This window comes from Dreissena polymorpha, chromosome 9, assembly GCF_020536995.1.
Source record: "Dreissena polymorpha isolate Duluth1 chromosome 9, UMN_Dpol_1.0, whole genome shotgun sequence".
In the NCBI taxonomy this organism is placed as follows: domain Eukaryota; kingdom Metazoa; phylum Mollusca; class Bivalvia; order Myida; family Dreissenidae; genus Dreissena; species Dreissena polymorpha.
This window is the reverse complement of record NC_068363.1, coordinates 8,671,605-8,692,597: the sequence shown is the minus strand read 5'-3', so window position 1 is coordinate 8,692,597 and position 20,993 is coordinate 8,671,605. Positions and strand designations below refer to the sequence as shown.

Sequence of the window (20,993 nt, the reverse complement as noted above, 5' to 3'; positions counted from 1 at the left end):
TCCGGTGAGCGACCTGATCGTGAGGACAGCTACAAAACAACCGGGGCATAGCAGATGGTCCAACGATATAAGGGTCTTCATCGTCATAGGATCATAGTGTCAGGACATTGCTATGTTTGCGTTTAACTTGTGCAGGTTGACGCTCATGACGCAACACAAACTTCCGTACCGCTTGAGTCAAAAGAAAATATACCAGCACGCAATACAGCTTAAATTTGATGTTAATGCAGTTAAATTGTTACAGCTCATATATATCTGTGAATAAGCGAATTCAAATTAAAATATAAATCAATCAGAAGCCTCTGGTAACCGTTATTGCCAAATCAGCCATATGAGAGGCACCATTTTTTCACACACGTTTTTTCTGAAGAAGGGGTGCTTATCAGCTTGTGTCAAATGAATCTCCTTATAAAGAAGACAAGTATTGTGAGGAGATACAACAATACTCTCTTCTGGTTCTATTAACGCCACCTGCTTAGCCAAAAATACCAACTGAACCCCAATTTTGTTTTTGTTTCATCTCAGCTACGAAAAAGGAAAACTGCAATATATGCCTCCGACTCTTAATAATTTCCTCTAACATACCAGTAATGGAGACGATCCGCTTGTATATATAACGAATGAAATCAAGCCGGTTCCAACACAAACAATATGTTTTGCATGTTTATTCGGCGAATCACAATTGACTTTAAAATCATTTCCAATGCGCTTACATCAGTTAATGGTTAATCCCATACATTAAATGAAGTGTAAGTAGCGGGTGTTAGTAAGAATTTTCTCCGGATGTTGTTTCTGCCGTTTTTTATTTATATTTATTCAAGCCAAGATACAAGGTAAATCATGATCATTCTCTTAAATTAAATGCCAACACAAAAAAAACGGTTACTTACTTTTTAAATTGAACAAAAAAGTTATCCAAGTTCCAGTTCAGACCTGGTTTAGAATACAACTTGGAAAAATGGAACGTTGTTTGTTTCGCTCACATGCGACGCGTTAAGGTTATCTGCATTGGGACGCGAAATGGCGTACCGGTATTCATTAAAATAAATATGATTGGAAAGTGGCTTACCGGTTGAAAATATCAGCAACTCATTCAACAAAAACACAATAACGACGCCATCTTGGAAGTTTTGTCCCAACTAACCTTACTTAAACCCGGTAAGCTCCCGTATACGCTGCTCGTGGGAACGCCTTATTAAGTCGAGGGAACGAGATAGAAGAAATTAAGATTGAACAAGAGAGGGGACAATCAAAAAAGAGTGCATTAAAGAAAAGAGAATAGAATTTTTGCTATTTGTTTACAAGTATACATGGGTCCCTGCTTTATATCATTCATCTTGACATTGTTTATTGTAATATATTTTTTATTTGCAATCAGATATTTTTACAACTATAAGCATCGTTAAGAAATCAGGCTTCTTTTGATTTTTATCTTTCGAAAATCATTGCATGATTCTCACTTCTTACCAACCCACATCCCATTAGGTGCAAAGTATTAGTCTTTTTCTAGTTTCTATTTCGTCAAGAATTGACCCAACTATTAAACTTCAAAATATACGCATATCATGTATGTAGAACATCACGCTGGTTTTCATTCAAAAAATTAATAACATCGTTATTTTTCCAAGCGTTGATAAAGCCTTGAGAGGAAAGCGCTGAGAGGTGCGCAGTGATGCAAAGTTTCATCGAATTCAACGTTCGTCTCATTAAAATACTTGCGGCTTGATACAAGAGTAATTGTTCTTGCTTGTAAATACTCTTCTTTAAGAAGGACCGGTCAAAGTTTGTTGATGTGGCAAAACAACAAGTTACATACTCCGAAACTGAAATAAAGATGCCAGTAAGAGCATAACCTCAAACAAATACTGACTTAATTCATTCGCAAATGTTTGTCGAGTGGCTAAATGAAACATAATAATGATCCAATCATCAAATGCAACACAAAGTTTTGCAATTTTTTTTTAAATTGTGACTGACACTGACTTGCAATATGCATGATACGGTTTGCTAAATGCCTAAGGTACTTCAGAATTTAACATTAATTGTGTAATGTAAAACAATGCTAACCATAAGTTGTAATTTTGATGACCTGTAAGAACAATTTCAGCTATTGATAACATGATTGTAGCCAAATTATTATCGCAATGTCCAATACATTGCGAGTAGTCCATGGGCATGGACACCTTTTTTCATACCTTTTAATTTTCTGTGTCATCCAACATTCATAAATCCAGCTTGGTCAAGATTGTTTACCTCCATTGTGTTTCACATTCACGCTTATGCAATGCGACAAACAATAACCACAAATATCTTTTTAGTTGACAAGAACACAGTGGACACATAGATTTACATCATAATCTTGCCATTTTAATGTTCATATAATGATGAATTAGATTAAATATCTTTTTTTTTAAATCCTTTCATTAACCTCTGCAAGGTTTTAGATTATTTTAAAGACTGCACAAATCAACATTTCTAATTTTGTTTACCACAACAGCCATATTGAGTCACAGTCATGATGACATTATATACAGTCCACTCTCGTTATCTCGAAGTCGGCTGGAAGAAGAAAAAATATCGAGATAACGAAAGTTCCAGATATCCGATAAGCCGTTTTCAAAGAAAAAATAAGACGAAAATTTACCCTGTTTTTAACATCTAAATACATGCTAAGTGGTCTAACTAAAGCCGTCACCGTGTGGCATAATAATCTTTACCTGATTAATACGTGTTTTACGAGGCACGATTAATTTTGCTATTTAAATGCTTAAAATGAAGTTTTAAGTATTACAGAATTGCATGAACACATGCGGTTATAATTTTTCTAAACTGTCGAGTAAACATCCATTAATGTAACTATTTAAAGTTATGATGCAATTGACGTCCAATCAAGACGAATTTGCGACGGTTTATATACGCAAAAATGTAACTCCATGCATTTTGGAATGTTGTTTGTAAAAAACAATTAATATTTCCGCCTTTCGACAGGCTGTGTATTAATTGCAGTTAATTGATGTTAATGTGACAGTTAAAGTGACAGGCCTTACTCAAGTGTTAATGGCTAACGACATTAAACACGTATGATCATTGATGCAATTAACGGATCAATTTCTTACCGCACAGTATCGGGAGCAGCCGGGCGAAGCAGGACTGTGAAGTATCAAAGAAAAAATTTCGCACCTTTTGCCAACACTGAAACAGTTATTCGCACTTCCAGATAAACCACAGTAAATACATGTAAAATCGGCACTTGGGACAAAGTTTTATATCGAGATATCGAATTATTCGACATAACGAAAATTGAGATATGCGATGTTTATTTATATAGATAAAGAAGGAAAAAAGTTGGGACATTGAGCTTACTTTGACATATCGAGAATATCGAGATATCGGATGTCGAGATAATGAGAGTGGACTGTAGCATGAGACGTATCATGCAATTTCTCTAAGCAAAAGGTCACTTGACAAATATGGCCGCCTCCAGTAGGAATATCAAATTGTTTACCTCACCTGAGCACCTGCATCTGGTGAGCTTATGTGATCTGTAACCTATCGTCTGTTGTGCGTTGTGCATCATGCGGCGTCAATATTTGCCTGGAGGTCACATTGATTGTCCTATCTTCATGAAATTTGGTCAGACGATTTGTGCCAATGATATCTAAGGCAAGTTTGAAAATGTTTCCGGTTGCTTGAAAAACAAGGCCACCAAATGGAGGGACAGTTTTCCTAATATGGCTATAATTAAACCTTGTTAACACTCTAGAGGCCACATTTATTGTCCGATCATCATGAATGAAACTTGTCAGAAGTTTTGTCCCAATAACATCTTGGACAAGTTTGAAAAGTGGTTCCAGTCGCTTGAAAAACCTGGCCGCCATGGGGGGGGGGACTACAATAACAAGATTAAAACAAAGCTTACAATAAAATTTGGACAACAATCAGGGTTCGACACTAAGGCACGTCCGACAGACATTGTCTAGTAAGATCGGTGGTCGGGCTAGTAAAACTGCGGGCTAGCTTGTCCGACTGGTCGTACATAAATTAAAAAAAAATCTATACTGATTTATATAACTATAAATAACTGCTGTGAGAACCTTTACTTTTATTGTGTTAAATTACTCTTGTATCCGTTATTTACATTAAAACAAAACTAGTATATTTAAATAAACGCGGAGCATTCACATGATTCATCGCTATTTTCAGACGCAAAGGAGAGCTTCCTGCAGAAATTGCCTGTTTCAATTGGTCAAGTTGTCATGAAAACTAATGATTTTCTGCAGTGTCTAAAAACTGTAGAGCAGTATTTTACGACTTCTACCGAAAATCGGTATCGTCAATGTAAACATTTTTGCGTAGCAGACAAAATAATGTAATTTAAAGAATGGCTTTGTTCATGTTCGGATTTTTGTCCGACAAATCAGTTAATAAAAAAGAATCCGACGCTTAACTGACACGAAATGTAAATATTCAGAAACACGAAAACGTCAATTTTATCCTAGATGGAAAATCGAGTCTGTTCCCATGGCTTGAATTTGACGAAGAAAAGCAAAAAACATGGTTATTTTATTGTTTTACTCTATGCATAAAAAAATCTGGTGTAACCGTGTTCACTGATTATTTACTGATAAATCCTGATTAAACAGTTACATGACACAATTGTGTTCATTTGCTATATGTCATTTATGGGCTAGTAGACATCAGGTTCGGGCTAGTACATTTTAAGAGGAGCTGGTCCGACGGTCTTGCTGTAAAAAAAGTTAATGTCGAACCCTGACAATATAATTTACCATATGCCACTCCAAAATATACCTTGAAATAAACCTTCAGTGCTTAAACAATTGATTTACTACCACTTCAGTTTTCTTTATCACAATGTGTCACAACTTTATATTAAAATATTTGTAACATTATGTAAGAAGTATGTTACATTTTTATTCCCCTAGTAGGGTGGCATATAGCAGTTGATCTGTCAGTCAGTCTGTCTGTCTGTCCGTCCTTCCGTCCGTCCAAAAACTTTAACATTGGCCATAACTTTTGCAATATTGAAGATATTGAAAGACTTTATATTTGGCATGCATGTGTATCTCGTCAAGCTGCACATTTTGAGCGGTGAAAGGTCAAGGTCAATGTCATCCTTCAAGGTCAAAAGTAAAAAAATACAATCCATGGGAAGTTATAAACTTAAAAAGGGAGATAATTTCTCAACATGCCAAATGATATATTGAAATTTTATTTCAAAGCAGCGCAATAGGGGGCATTGTTTTTGTGACAAACACATCTCTTGTTTATTTTTTATTTGCAGCCAAAAGGAAAACAGGGCACAAAGGGCCAAAAGCAGATTGAAACAGAAAATAAGGAGACATTAAAGTTTTATATGTACATAATACTATGTGCAATTGTAAGTATGACTCAAAATTAAGTACATTCAAATTGTTCATTATCATTACTTTGACAGAAATGCCTGTGTAAGGATATTATTGTGTTTAATGAAATAATGTTTCGTTATATTGTTTGTTTGTGCTTGATATTATATGTGTAATTTGCAAATAACTTTTTATGCCCCCTTTCGAAGAAAAGGGGGCATATAGTGATCAGACTGTCAGTCTGTCTGTCCATCTGTCTGTCTGTCCATCTTTCCGTCACACTTTGCGTTTAGGTTTTGAAAAATGCTCATAACTTCTAGTCCCTTGAGATATAACCTTCATATTTGGTATGCATCAGGGGTGGCGAAATCAAATGTCCGAGTTGCCCGAGTCGTACATTTGCTTGTCTGGGCAACTGACTTTTTTCAATTAAGTTGTCCGTGGACAACAAGTTTTTTAAAAGTCGTGTCCAGGTATACAAAAATACATTGTATTAAAGCCGTAATTTAGTTTTACAAAACCGGATGTTGACAGGCGATTACATTGTCAGTGCTTTTTGCGGAGCAATCAAGCTAAAATACGTGCACTTTCCTGCGAAGTGATCTCCCTTATTCTATATGAGACCGGGAGCATGCCGCATTTTCAACATTCGGCCCGACTGTTAGACAGTGTACAGACTGGTTTCTTTATTTTTACAATCAGACGGAAATAAAAAGTATCAATCTAAGATAATCAAAACACGGTCTACCTTGTTATTTAAGACGACTTTAATGGTAAAGATGAAACTTTTTTTTTAATCTTCAACAACGGAGCAGAAACCCGAAGCTTTGAGCAGCCCACCTCCCAAAAAACTAAGAAAGATTATGATAAAAAATATGATCTTTAGTAAACGCACCAGAACTTTTCAAGAAACTTGGCTAACCGATTTTCAAAATATTACCAGTTTATATAATCAAATTGCTACCAGTAGCAAAGCCTCAGTCTGATGAGGTCCACATATTGGACTAGTTAAATTTGTTAAGATTACAATGTACTTAAGTTTAGCACATGTTTTAATAACACTAGCTTCGGAAGATTTAAAGTTTGAGAAAGTCTTTATATTGTTTATAATATACTGCTATAATGAATGTACCATTGAAATACAATTATAAACAAAACAAGCAAATCATACTCATTTTGATATATTCCACATTATTTAACATTAATCAATAAATGCGTTTATAATTTATATAAACATTAACGGACAAGTGTAGTTCAGCAACGGGCAAGTTAAATTTCCTAAATGGTTGTCCGTGGAAAGTATAGTTTTTTTGAGATTTCGCCACCCCTGCTGCATGTGTATATGGACAAGGCCTTTCCATACGCACACAAATTTTAACTCCTGTGACCTTGAACTTGAACTTAGGGTCCGCATTTAGGTTTCGAAATCTGCGTTTAGGTTTTCAATAAATGCTCATACCTTCTATGTCCCTTGAGATATAACCTTCATATTTGGTATGCATGTGTATATGGACAAGGCCTTTCGATACGCGCACAAATTTTGACCCCTGTGACCTTGACCTTGAAGTTAGGGTCCGTGTTTAGGTTTCGAAATCTGTGTTTAGGTTTTGAAAAATGCTCATAACTTCTATGTCCCTTGAGATATAACCTTCATATTTGGTATGCATGTGTATATGGACAAGGCCTTTCCATATGCACACACATTTTGACCCCTGTGACCTTAACCTTGAACTTAGGGTCCGCGTTTAGGTTTCAAAATCTGCGTTTAGGTTTAGAAAAATGCTCATAACTTCTATCAAGCGTTTATAGGGGGCATCAGTCATCCTATGGTGACAGCTCTTGTTTACAATAAGTTTGGTTGGCTATTTTGTTTCATTTTTATTTCAGGCAATATATTATGGTGCTCAATTCATCCTGTTCAGTGACTCATTTACAGCTTTCTACATTGTAAGTATTATTGTAGTGTTTGACCCTCATTTTCATAATTTGGTATATATTATAAAAACTTCTCTGACACATTGTCTCTAGTGCCTTTTATTCCCTCTTCATTGAAGGCTTCATATGGCATTCTGTCTCTTTGGCATAGTCTAATGTCTCAGCCATAACTGTTCCATATATTGATGTTTTTTTGCTCGACTATTATATATGAAATATATATAGTAGAGCTATCCTTTTCACCCCGGCGTCGGCGTTCCCGTGTGCGTGAGTGTTGGAATGTTAAAGTGTGCGTACCACCTAAAATATTTCCTACGTCCCTTGACATATTGCTTTTATATTTTGCATACTTCTTTACCAACATGACCCCAACCTATAAACAAGAGAAGACAACTGTATCAAGCATTTTGTAAGAATTATGGCCCTTTTTTCACTTAGAATATGCATATTATTGATAAATCTATGTTAAAGTGTGCGTACCACCTCAAATATTTCCTATGTCCTTTGACATATTGCTTTCATATTTTGCATACTTCTTAACCAACATGATCCCAATCTATAAACAAGAGCAGACAACTGTATCAAGCACTTTGACAGAATTATGGCCCATTTTTAGCCGGATTTTTTTCGAAAAAATCTCGGCTTATAGATTGATGTTGTCGGGCGGGCGGGGGGGGCGGGCGGCGTGCTCGAAAATGTTAAAGTTCTTATTTCATGGTATAACTTTGGTATGCTTGGACCTAGAGTCTTCAAACTTGACATGAAGGTTGGCCAGGATTAACAGATGACCACTGGTCATTTCAAGGTCATTCATTTGAAGGTCAAGGTCACTGTGACCTTCAATATAAAAAATGTTAAAGTTCTTATAACTTTGGTATGCTTGGACCTAGAGTCTTGAAACTTGACATGAAGGTTGGCCATAACTAGTTAGTAACCACTGGTCATTTCAAGGTCATTCATTTGAAGGTCAAGGTCACTGTGACCTTGAATGTAAAAATGTTAAAGTTCTTATTTCATGGTATAACTTTGGTATGCTTGGACCTAGAGTCTTCAAACTTGACATGAAGGTTGGCCAGGATTAACAGATGACCACTGGTCATTTCAAGGTCATTCATTTGAAGGTGAAGGTCACTGTGACCTTCAATATAAAAATGTTAAAGTTGTTATAACTTTAGTATGCTTGGACCTAGAGTCTTGAAACTTGACATGAAGGTTGGCCAGAACTAGTAAGTAACCACTGGACATTTCAAGGTCATTCATTTGAAGGTCAAGGTCACTGTGACCTTGAATGTAAAAATGTTAAAGTTGTTATGACTTTGGTATGCTTGGACCTAGAGTCTTGAAACTTGACATGAAGGTTGGCCAGAACTAGTAAGTAACCACTGGACATTTCAAGGTCATTCATTTGAAGGTCAAGGTCACTGTGACCTTGAATGTAAAAATGTTAAAGTTCTTATTTCATGTTATAACTTTGGTATGCTTGTACCTAGAGTCTTCAAACTTGAAATAAAGATTGGCCAGTACTAGAAGATGACCACTGGTCATTTCAATGTCATTCATTTTAAGGTCAAGGTCACTGTGACCTTAAATGTTAAAATGTTAAAATTGTTATAACTTTGGTATGCTTGGACATAGAGTCTTCAAACTTGACATGAAGGTTTGCAAGCACACTTAGATGACCACTGGTCATTTCAAGGTCATTCATTCTAAGGTCAAGGTCACTGTGACCTTGAATGTAAAAATGTTAAAGTTCTTATAACTGGTGTGATAGAAACCTATTGGAGTGATCATAAGGCTGTCTGGATTTCTGTGTAGGTATGTGAAAGCAAAACAATAAATAGTATTATTTCATCTAAGTATATTTTCTTACATTTGATAATGAAATTGATGGAAACTTCAAACAATATCTTACTAATTTGCTAATAAAAAAATTGAGATCAAACTTTCCTAATTGTCAATTCAAGTTCATATTTGTGACCTTAAATGTTATTGTTGTTCATGTATATGCATGCATTCAAAACATAACACAAGGTTTGCTCATGCCTTGAAAAGTACTTACATTTCATTTTGACCTTTGAACAATATTTCAGTAATTTAAGTATTGCATTGACAAAAACACGAAAGGTACTTTCCTGTCATTTAAATCAAAAATCCGGCTTCAATGCGGTCATCTCCGACCGCGGAACTCTTGTATAATTAGATAATTTAACATTTGGTTAAGTTTTGTGTTTTGGTCTATTTTACGGCTGAAGTATCATAGCTTGGAAAACTCGCTAACTATCATAAGAGTACTGTACAGGGCAAGTTGCATAACTCTGGTTGGCTTTTTAACGGAATTATGGCCCTTTTTTGTCTTCGTAACTTTGAATATTTTGTGTTTAGATCCACTTTACTTCTAAAGTATCAAGGCTATTGCTTTCAAACTTCAAATACTTTCTTACTATCATGAGGGTACTGTACCTGGCAAGTTGAATTTGACCTTGACCTTTGAATGACCTTGACTCTAAAGGTCAAATTAATAAATTTTGCTTTAATTGCCATAACATTTTTATTTATGATCACATTTCATTCATACTTCATACAACACTTACCTGACATACCACAATGGACTCCACCCAAACCATCCCCCATGCCCCACCCCAGAATCCCCCCCCCCCTCAAAAAAAAAATTAATATTTTTTTTTTTCTATATTTTTATGCTCCCCCCAAAAAATTTGGGGGAGCATATAGTCGCCGCTTCGTCTGTCCGTCAGCCGTCCGTGTGTCCATCCGTGCACAATTTTTGTCTGGGCTATTTCTCAGCAACTAATGACCGGAATTCAATGAAACTTTATGGGAGGCTTCACTACCAAGAGGAGATGTGCATATTATCAGCTGGTTCTGGTCAGATGATTTTTCACAGAGTTATGGCCCTTTTTATATAAAAAATTCCTGTCCCTCTAACTACTGTGCCCTCAAGACGTTTCCTTTTATCTGAATATATAGTGCAATATTGTGACAAAAAAAACTTTGGGGAGCATCACCCGTGTCCGACGGTTTCTTGTTTTTTCTTATTTTTGAAAGATCATGGATTAAATGACCACACACCCACATTATACCCCCTTTCCATGATTGCTTACGTTATACTGTCAAGCACTCGAATAGTCAAGCGCGCTGTCCTCTGACAGCTCTTGTTAAATAACTTGCAACAAATGTCCTCCATTATAAGACAAAGTGTCGCTTATTACACCTCAAAGGTCAAGGTCAGACTAAGTGGTCAACGGTAAAATCTGACCATAAAACAGCTTTTGCTCCTACTTTGTAGTGCTTTTTGAAATAACTTACTACTAACAACCACCATGAAAAAAATGGTACCACTCAACTAGGTAAAATCAAGTATATCAAATCCTAAAATTGACTAGTAGAATTGTAAACATTTAAAAATGCTTTTTCAGATCTTAAAATTGAGAATGGTGAGGGTTTTTTTTAAAGTGAATTTTTTCAGATGGCCTTTCAATTACTCTTTCAACATCATTTAAAATATGTCCATGGTGTAAATAACAAATTATAACAAAGGAATACACAGTAGGTTGTTATTGCTACTCCAACACAACAATACAAATCCTAACACAATAACCGTTTAGGTTAAGACTGGACTATACATGTTTGGACGTAAGTGCTCCTCAGAAGGTCATCTGTCAAACTTAAATAAAGTAATTCTTAGATTTATTCTTTAACAACAGTAGACTCCAATTTCAGCACTCACAGTGCTCATGAGGAGCTTTCAGGATACTGTGATTTCAGTCGTCTGTCATTCAGTGCATCCATTAACCCTTAACCACTTAGATATATGTATTTTGTAGTCCCTTAGAAAGACCTTTCTAAATATATTCAAGTTTTTAAGGTTTCATTTCCAACCCTAAGATACTGGTGAGCAGCAAATAGCATAAAACCTGAACAGACTGCGAGTTACTCACAGATTTTTCTGGTTTTATGCTGTTTGCACATAGCCATTTTCACTTTGCTTTTGAGTCGGAAAGGGTTAAACTTTCCTTCTTATGACTTCTCATGAATGATCGTAGAATGACTCTGTTTCAAAATTTTTCAAATAGTTTCGGTCTATTACATACATACAAGAGCACTTCACAAAGCTTCTCTGAAACCACATGGGTCAGGGAATCAATAGTTGGTGTGCAAGATTGTTTAGTGGCAATGTATCCTATATTACACAACCATAAATACTAATTATTATGATCCTCTTGAAAAATGTTGGGGTATATTCATGGTTTTACATCTTTGTTTCATTTTGAGATTTCCTAGTATTGTTGACATACATGATGTTATGTGATTTCAGGTACTATCAATACTGGCTCTTTGCGTATATGGAGGCTGCTTTAAGTTCATGAGCAGCATGTCTGCAGGAAATATTGACCTCAATATGGAGTCAGGCATGGCAGAGTATGTGCACTGCCAAAAGAAGATGTGTTTCTTTAGTTTGACATAGCTTTTTGTAAAAATAGTCTTTAATTTTTATGCTCCCCGAAATAAAATTTCCGCGGAGCATATAGTTGCCAGTTTGTCCTTCCTTCCTTACTTCTGTGACACTTTTATTACAGTTTCTCATAGCACCTTAAATACTTAACCGATCTCTTTCATATTTGGCATGTAGGTACCTTGCATGGACCTCTACCTTTTGATGAGGTTTGAAGTCACTGTGGTCAAGGTCAAGGTCACTGAGACTTATAATAGATTGTTCTGTCACAATTTTGTTACAGTTTCTCATAGCACCTTCAATACGTAACCGATCTCTTTCATATTTGGCATGTAGGTACCTTGCATGGACCTCTACCTTTTGGTGAGGTTTGAGGTCACTGGGGTCAAGGTCAAGATCACTGAGGCTAATAATAGATTTTTCCATCACTCTTTTGTTACAGTTTCTCATAGCACCTTCAATACTTAACCGATCTCTTTCATATTTGGCATGTAGGTACCTTGCATGGACCTCTACCTTTTAATGAGGTTTGAGGTCACTGGGGTCAAGGTCACCGAGGCTAATAATAGATTTTTCCGTCACTCTTTTGCTACCGTTTCTCATAGCGCCTTCAATACCAATCGCTTTCATATTTGGCATGTAGGTACCTTGCATGGACCTCTACCTTTTGATGAGGTTTGAGGTCACTGGGTCAAGGTGTGTTTATTTACACATACATTCACAAAGCGCATCATCGGGGAGCATCCATCAGTTTCACTGATATTCTTGTTAAATGTAGATTTTTTAAATAATTTGAAGCTTCTAAGGTGTGAATTTGATAAACATACTCTATAAAGTGTCTGAAGACTGTATGGCAACTATTTTGTTTTGATCACTAACAAGTGTTTGAACAAAACAAAAGGTATTTTAATTAAATTCATGACAACTATTGTAAGAGATAGGTACACATTTAAAAATGTTAAAATATTTTGTACTTAGCAAATGTTTTGAAAATTTAAGTGTAAATGCAATTATCTCAGAAGTTTGAATATTCTTAGATTATAGTGTCAAAAGTGTTATCAATGGTACAATTTAGGGTAGGTGGCAAGATTCGTTTGCAAATGTACTTTTGGGAGTAATTTAATATTATAATAAACTAGTCCATATACATTGTATATGGAATATGTATGTCACAAGAGTGTTCTGAAAAGTATTGCAAATAAGTTCTTTAATACCATGGTCAAGTCTTATCAGTCTGTCATATACAAGTTAAGGTAGACTCCTGATTGGGATATTATCACACTATAATTATGAATAAACCATTTCCCACTTAGAAGCATAGTGAAAATGGCTATGTGCAAACAGCATAGAACCAGAACAGCCTGCGAGTACCTGTAGTCTGTTCAGGTTTTATGCTGTTTGCTGCTCATCAGTATCTTAGGTTTGGATATGAAGCCTAATTAACTTGAATCGACTAAGAAAGGTCTTTAATTAAATTTAACTCTCAGAGACTACATGTACAAATGCATGAAAAATTGAAAATACATGTACATTTCTAAGTGGTAAAGGGTTATATTACAAGAACATTCCCAACTGTCAAAGTCTTCACAATGAAGCTGTTTGGAATATTTTTGTTTTTAAATTCCCTATAGTATATGTTTTTGCATTGCAGGCATGCCAAAGACATTATTCTGCTCACAGCCATCGTTCAAACGTTATCCCTGCTTTCCAACTACTTCTGGTTGATCTGGCTAGTGGTAAGATTTACATGATTTACATGAACAACTGTCAGAATTTCTATAAGATTCGGGTTTGAAATATTGTTATTGCAGTGAAATTAGGACACTAAATGCAACTTTATACAACAACTATGTCCCATGTCTATAGACTTTCTTCATCTTTTACATTTAAACTACATGTGATACTGAAGCACAAACTTATAAGAATTCTCAGTCAAAGTAGTAGGGGGAATGTAGGAATTCATGAGCCTCAAGGCACGCAGATAAAGTTTTGAGTATCCATTTTCTTTTCCTTTATATTTCCTATACCCTGTGAAGAATTTTCATGACACTTGCCTGAATTGTTGTGGTCATTTAGACGATATGCAGAATGCATGAGTCAGTCATACCTTTGCAAGGTTAAGGCTGTACTTGGCTAGCAAAGGTTCGAGCTTTCATGTTTGTGTCGGCTCCATATATTCTATACCCATTGTAGAATTTCTCAATGCACAAGGTTATACTTTAGGTCAAAGTTTTTTACCCTATTTTTTGGTCTGGCCCATATCCCCTAAACTTTTTTTGTTTAAAGAAGGATTTTTAGCTCATCTATTATTTGAAAAAAAAAAATGAGCTATTGTCATCACCTTGGCGTCGGCGTCTGGTTAAGTTTTGTGTTTAGTATTGCATTCAAACTTGGTACACTTACTTACTTTCATGAGGGGACTGGGCAGGCAAAGTAAGATAACTCTGGCATGCATTTTGACAGAATTATATGCCCTTTTTATACTTAGAAAATTGAAAATTTTGTTAAGTTTTGTGTTTAGGTCCACTTTTCTCATAAAGCATCAAAGCTATTGCATTCAAACTTGGTACACTTACTTACTATCATAAGGGGACTGGGCAGGCAAAGTTAGATAACTCTGGCGTGCATTTTGACAGATTTATGTGCCCTTTTTATACTTAGAAAATTGAAAATTTGGTAAAGTTTTGTGTTGAGGTCCACTTTATTCCTAAAGTATCAAAGCTATTGCTTTCATACTTGTTACACTTACTTACTATCATAAGGGGAATGTGCAGGCAAAGTTATGTAACTCTGACTGGCATTTTGACAGAATTATGGCCCCTTTATACTTAGAAAATTGAAAATTTCTTAAGTTTTGTGTTTTGGGTCGCTTTACTCCTAGCTATTGCTTTCAGACTTGGAACACTCACAAACTATCATAAGGGGACTGTACGGAACAAGTTGCATAAATCTGGTTGTCATTTTGACGGAATTATGGCCCTTTTTTGACTTAGTAACTTTGAATATATGGTTAAATTTTGTGTTCACATCCACTTTATTTCTAAAGTATCAAGGCTATTGCTTTCAAACTTCAAATACTTTCATACTATCATGAGGGTACTGTACCTGGCAAGTTGAATTTTACCTTGACCTTTGAATGACCTTGACTCTCAAGGTCAAATAATTAAATTTTGCAAACATTGCCATGACTTCGTTATTTATGATCAGATTTGATTGATACTTTGACAAAACAACTATTACATGATATACTACAATAGACTCCACCCAAACCATCCCTCATGCCCCCCCCTCCCCCAGAATCCCCCCCCCCCCCCCCCCTCAAAAAAAAACATTTTTTTTTTTCTTTTTTTTTTTTTGAAAGATCATCTTATAAATGACCACACCCTCACACTATACCAGACCCCCCCCCCCCATTAACAAAAAATATTTATTTTTATTATTTTATTTTTGAAAGACCGTCCAACTATCCCACCCAAGAATCCCCCCCCCCCAAAAAAAAAAACAACATTATTTTGTTTTTGCATTTGTATTTATATGCCCACACACCCACACTATACACCCCTCTCCACCCCACCCATCCATCTTTTTTTATTGAAGTATTGAGATAGTTCCCTTCACCTTTAAAAAGAAAAATAGATGAGCGGTGCACCCGCAAGGCGGTGCTCTTGTTATTAAACTTGGCTACAATGTTGAAGTCATTGCGACAATGTGCAGAAGGCAAGAATCAGTCACAGTGATTCAGAGTCAAGGTTATACTTGAAGGTCAAAAGATTGGGCATTTTAATGTTTAAAACATATCTCCTTCTCCCAAACTGTCTTTTGGAAAACCTTATAACACTTAAAAATCAGAATTCTGTTAGGACATAGACACATAAAAAGCTAGGTTAGATATTTATTGAAGGCCATTTTATTACAGACTGCATATGTCAATGAGCATGAAACAGTGCTTCAATGTTTAGACAGTTTAGTAAATTTCTTATAAAACTGAAAATGTGTTAAGCTATTTATAAGTTAAATAAAACATTAAATTGTATGGAATATTTTATTACAGGCACCAGGAAGAGCATTTTATATATTATGGGTGAATATTTTATCGCCATGGATATTTGCTGAGGCACCTGAAGTAGATGACAAGAAGCAAAAGAAAATGGATAGAAAAATGAAGAGAAGGCAATGATAAAACTCTGAGCATATTAAACTGGGCTTTATATATTGTCAGAAATATTCAATAACAGTGCTGCTTATCCTAGTGAATGGGTCTACAGGGTCATCCCAATTCCTGGATAGACGGTTTCTTTCCGACTTGTGAACATCCTTATGTTTAATTTTCAAAATGAAAAGGTTGACAACATAATTGTATCACATAGTCATATTTGTTGCCACATGCTTTATTGGAATTTCTGAGCCGGAGTCCTATTTTAATTTTCTAAATTTTAATTGTTCCTTTCAGCTGAATATGTTAGTAACCCGTTTGTTTGAACCATGTTGTCCAATGTTTCATGAGATTGAAAAGATTTTAAAATGCAGATGTACAAACGTAAGAGACTTACTTTTCATAAGAAAGTATGCTAAAATACTTGTACTTTTTTTTAATCAACTTGAAATGTACAAACTCACAATTTTTGTAATGTTTGGTGGTAAAAGCATAAGCGTTTTGTTCCAGAATGGCAGGGTTTTAATTTACATTATTTTCTTTTTATGTCCCCCGCTATAGTAGTGGGGGACATATTGTTTTTGCCCTGTCTGTTGGTTGGTCTGTTGGTTGGTTTGCGCCAACTTTAACATTTGCAATAACTTTTGCAATATTGAAGATAGCAACTTGATATTTGGCATGCATATGTATCTCATGGAGCTGCACATTTTGAGTGGTGAAAGGTCAAGGTCATCCTTCAAGGTCAAAGGTCAAATATATGGGTAAAAATCGCTCATTTAATGTACACTTTTGCAATATTTCAATATTCAAGATAGCAACTTGATATTTGGCATGCATGTGTATCTCATGGAGCTGCACATTTTGAGTGGTGAAAGGTCAAGGTCATCCTTCAAGATCAGAGGTCAAATATATGTGGCCGAAATCGCTCATTTTATGAGTTCTTTTGCAATATTGAAGATAGCAACTTGATATTTGGCATGCATGTGTATCTCATGGAGCTGCACATTTTGAGTGGTGAAAGGTCAAGGTCATCCTTCAAGGTCAGAGGTCAAATATATGTGGCCGAAATCGCTCATTTTATGAGTACTTTTGCAATATTGAAGATAGCAACTTGATATTTGGCTTGCATGTGTATCTCATGGAGCTGCACATTTTGAGTGGTGAAAGGTCAAGGTCATCCTTCAAGGTCAAATATATGGGTCAAAATTGCTCATGTAATGTCAGGTCTGCAATATTGAAGCTAGCAATTTTATGTTTGACATGCATGTGTATCTCATGGAGCTGCACATTTTGAGTGGTGTAGGGAAGGTCAAGGTCATCCTTCAAGGTCAAACGTCATATACGGGGACATAGTGTTTCACAAACACATCTTGTTATCATATATGTTTTTGTGGTGGAAATACTGTAAATGTTCAACGAATTTGCTAAAATCTATTTTGTCAAGACACTAAACCACTTCAAAATAGACCAAAGTCTATGAATAAGTCAAATTAAAATAATATGTTTTTAGATAATTTAGTATTCTATTGTAGAATGTAATTTGTTATGCAGTAAATATCCAGCCTTAAATATGTAGTGTGCGTATAGAATACTGAGTTTGTCAGATATTATTGTCATTGCCAATTCTTGTAAAAAATGCGTTGGTATATTGTTGAAATGTATTTACAATTAGGTAATGGAAAATAATTGTTTTGACACTCAATGTAAAACTTTTTATTTTGATAATAAACAATTTTTAATTTGACGAAATACATTTTATTGTTTGGATCTGTCAGATATTTATACACTGGGCAAAAGTGACAACGCACCACACACTAAAGAGCCCTGTTATTCTTAATATGAAATTACAAATCTTATTGAAGTTTGGCAATGTGTTCTGAGAAATCCTCACCTGCACAACCATATACTTGTCATAATATATTACTGACCATTCCTGTCTTGGCCATAACTTTGCCATATATTGATGGATGTTGAAATAACTTAGAGCAAATGTAAACCATCCTAAGAAGACACGTTGCATGTAACAACCGTCTCCAAACCTCAAGGTCAATGTCACACCAAGAGTAAAAGGGTAAAATTGGACCATGAAACAGCTTTAAATTCCTCTCTCAGTCAAAGCTTAGCCATGTAGTGAAGAACTTCATATCTTAACACAGATTCAGTACATCATTAGACGCCTGTTACACATGTTTCCCTACCTCAATGGTGAAGGTAATACTTGAGTTTCAAGGTCAAATTTTGTCATAAAACCGCTTGTCCAGACTGTAGCATTGCTTAAATGTGGGGCATCCATTCCCAATGGATACATGTATCGTTTTTAACCAGGTTTTCCGAAGGAAACAACTGGTTATTAGATTGGCGATGTCAGCGGGCGGGCTGGTGGGCTGGCGGAACAAGCTTGTTTGGGCCATAACTTTGTCGTTCATTGTAAGATTTTAAAATCATTTGGCACATTTGTTCACGTCGATATCTCCGAGGTCAAGGTCACAATTTGTGTTTGAAGGTCTAAAATGGCCATAAATGAGCTTGTCCGGGCCATAACTTTGTTGTTCATTGTCAGATTTTAAAATTATTTGGCACATTTGTTCACCATCATTAGACGGTGTGTCGGGCGAAAGAATTACGTCGATATCTCCAAGGTCAAGGTCACAATTTGAGTTTGAAGGTCAAAAATGGCCATAAATGAGCTTGTCCGGGCCATTACTTTGTGATTCATTGTGAGATTTTAAAATCATTTGGCACATTTGTTCACCATCATTAGACGGTGTGTCGCGTGAAAGAATCGCATTGTATCTCCAAGGTCAAGATCACAATTTGAGTTTGAAGGTCAAAAATGGCCATAAATGAGCTTGTCTGGGCCATTACTATGTCATTCATTGTGACATTTTAAAATCATTTGGCACATTTGTTCACCATTATTTTACGGTGTGTGGCGCGAAAGAATTACGTCAATATCTCCAAGGTCAAGGTCGCCACAACTAAAAATAGATTGATTTTGAAACAACTATGTAACTATGCACAATCAGTAACTATGCACATTTTGATTTTGAGTTGTCTCTCTTTATCAGACTTTTTTTTTCTAATTGAAATCAAGGTCAATTTTACACAAGGAGGCTAACAATACACATTTTGAATTGTCTCCCTTTATCAGACTTTTTCAACTGAAAACCTGATTTTGTGACAATTTTGTCCCTTGTTAATTTATTATTTTATTCACTTTAATTTGAACATCGTGTAGTTTATTTAACAAAAACATTAATTTAATGACCAACTTTTTATTTGTAGAGTTTTGCGAATTTTGAATGTGATTGCTATCTCACTTGAACACAATTAATTCAATATTATGATAAGTAATATATAATATAAAAAAAAGTATATGATCATGAAGGTGGGGGATTGTGGTATCACAATACAAAATTTCAGTAAAATTTTACTATCATATTCAAATATACAAGTTATTAAGTCAGTTATGAGCTTTTCATTTTGTTGAGTATATGTTTCATGTATCATGGTGACTATGTGTAAAGTAAGAAATAATATTTTATTAAGGCAGCCATAAGTTATTAAATCTTCGCTAATACTGTGCACACATTTTTAAATGAAATAATCTTAATAGTAGTGTTAATTTTTTTCAAAACAATTGAATTTGTAATACATTTGAGTCGCCGTTAAGAAAAATCAGTCTTAATGCATGTGAGGACTTCATTTGTAATTGTTCTCTACCAAAAATTTAAGATTGAAACAAGTCTATTAATTATGACTTGATCAAATGGAAATGTTTCAATCTTAAATGAGGTACATTTGTATTTAATGTAACACTACGGACATTTGTTAAGAGCAACCATTACCGATAATTAAGTAATTAGAATGTAGTAACATACGTGTATGATGTCCGTAGTTGATATGTAAGCAAATTCTTGTATACAATGGTTTTTATTTGTATGCCTATTTTTTGAGTCATGGACATACCATTTTGCAAGCTCATATATCAATTGTCTGAACTTTGTGTACAGGCAAATGTTTCAGTATTGTACATATAATCATGTATATTTATTTTTCCTATTTGAATGAATTGTGTACGATTTCGGACTATTAAATATAGTGTAACTGTTGATAATATGCATGGCTTGTCAGGATAAGTTAAAAGTACAAGACTTTTTCCATGAAATAAACTTAAAACTATTTAAACCATCTACATTATATGTGTGTACCATTTCACTACCATTCTTCTTGAAATGGGTAAAAAGGATTTTGGCTATATACGTAGTTGTAGTTGATATCGAATATGGAATTTATTTCTTTTCTCGTAAGGTCACAGACTGTGACTTCATTATTCATACGATAGTATCAAAATAGCATGCTGTGCGCAATTCTTGTGTCCTGATTTTAACAGGTAAGGTCACACTTGATTTTAAATAATTACAAAAATGACATCCTTGACCAAACCTTGACATGTTGCCGTCATGCAACTAGATTGAGCTCTTCTGTGCACGATGTCCATAAACATAGAAGCACTTGGTCTCTGGCTTTGCTATTGAACTATATCAAATCTTATCATATATGACAATGTTTATGCGCAATTTGAATAATTATATTTTCCAAAATATAGACTTAACATCAAATCTCAGCTTGCACGACCAGCATTTGGCTTCTGCTGGCGATTTAAATGTTTTTACTAGCTTACCTTAGCACAACGTGCTCATGGTGATCTTTTGTGATCGCTTTTTGTTTGCCGTGCGCTGTCAACATGTGCCTTGTTAACTCTCTAGAGCCCACATGTATTGTCCAATCTTCATGAAATTTGGTCAGAAGATTGGTCTCAATGATATCTTGGAGGAGTTTCGAAAATGGTTACGTTTGCTTGAAAAACATGGCTGCCAAGTGGCGGAGCATTTTTCCTTATATGGCTATAGTAAAATCGTGTTACCTCTCTAGAGGCCACATTTATTGTCTGATCTTCATGAAACTTGGTCAGAAGATTCATCCCAATAATATCTTGGAAGAGTTCGAAAATGATGCCGGTTGGTTGAAAAACATGGCCGCCAGGGGGCGGGGCATTTTTCCTTATATG

At 35.3% G+C, this 20,993-nt stretch overlaps 2 protein-coding genes across 9 annotated transcripts in view; both read left to right on the top strand.

The window, feature by feature from the left end:
- Positions 1-20,180, top strand: part of LOC127846559 (PHD finger protein 20-like) — a 254,732-nt gene extending 234,552 nt beyond the window's left edge. For 3 of the 8 annotated variants that reach the window (XM_052377944.1, XM_052377945.1, XM_052377935.1), the window contains exon 19: positions 16,645-20,180. The gene's annotated coding sequence lies outside the window, so the exon portion shown is untranslated. The remainder of the gene's footprint in view (positions 1-16,644) is intronic. The other 5 variants (XM_052377938.1, XM_052377939.1, XM_052377941.1 and 2 more) reach the window with 5 other exon arrangements.
- On the top strand, positions 1,747-20,110 carry LOC127846592 (transmembrane protein 208-like). The gene is made up of 6 exons (XM_052378030.1): positions 1,747-1,840; positions 5,303-5,398; positions 7,251-7,310; positions 11,632-11,735; positions 13,421-13,505; positions 15,821-20,110. Exons 1-6 carry the CDS (start codon positions 1,835-1,837, stop codon positions 15,944-15,946), a joined length of 477 nt encoding a protein of 158 aa, XP_052233990.1. The 5' UTR covers positions 1,747-1,834; the 3' UTR covers positions 15,947-20,110.
- Positions 20,181-20,993: the final 813 nt, after the last annotated feature.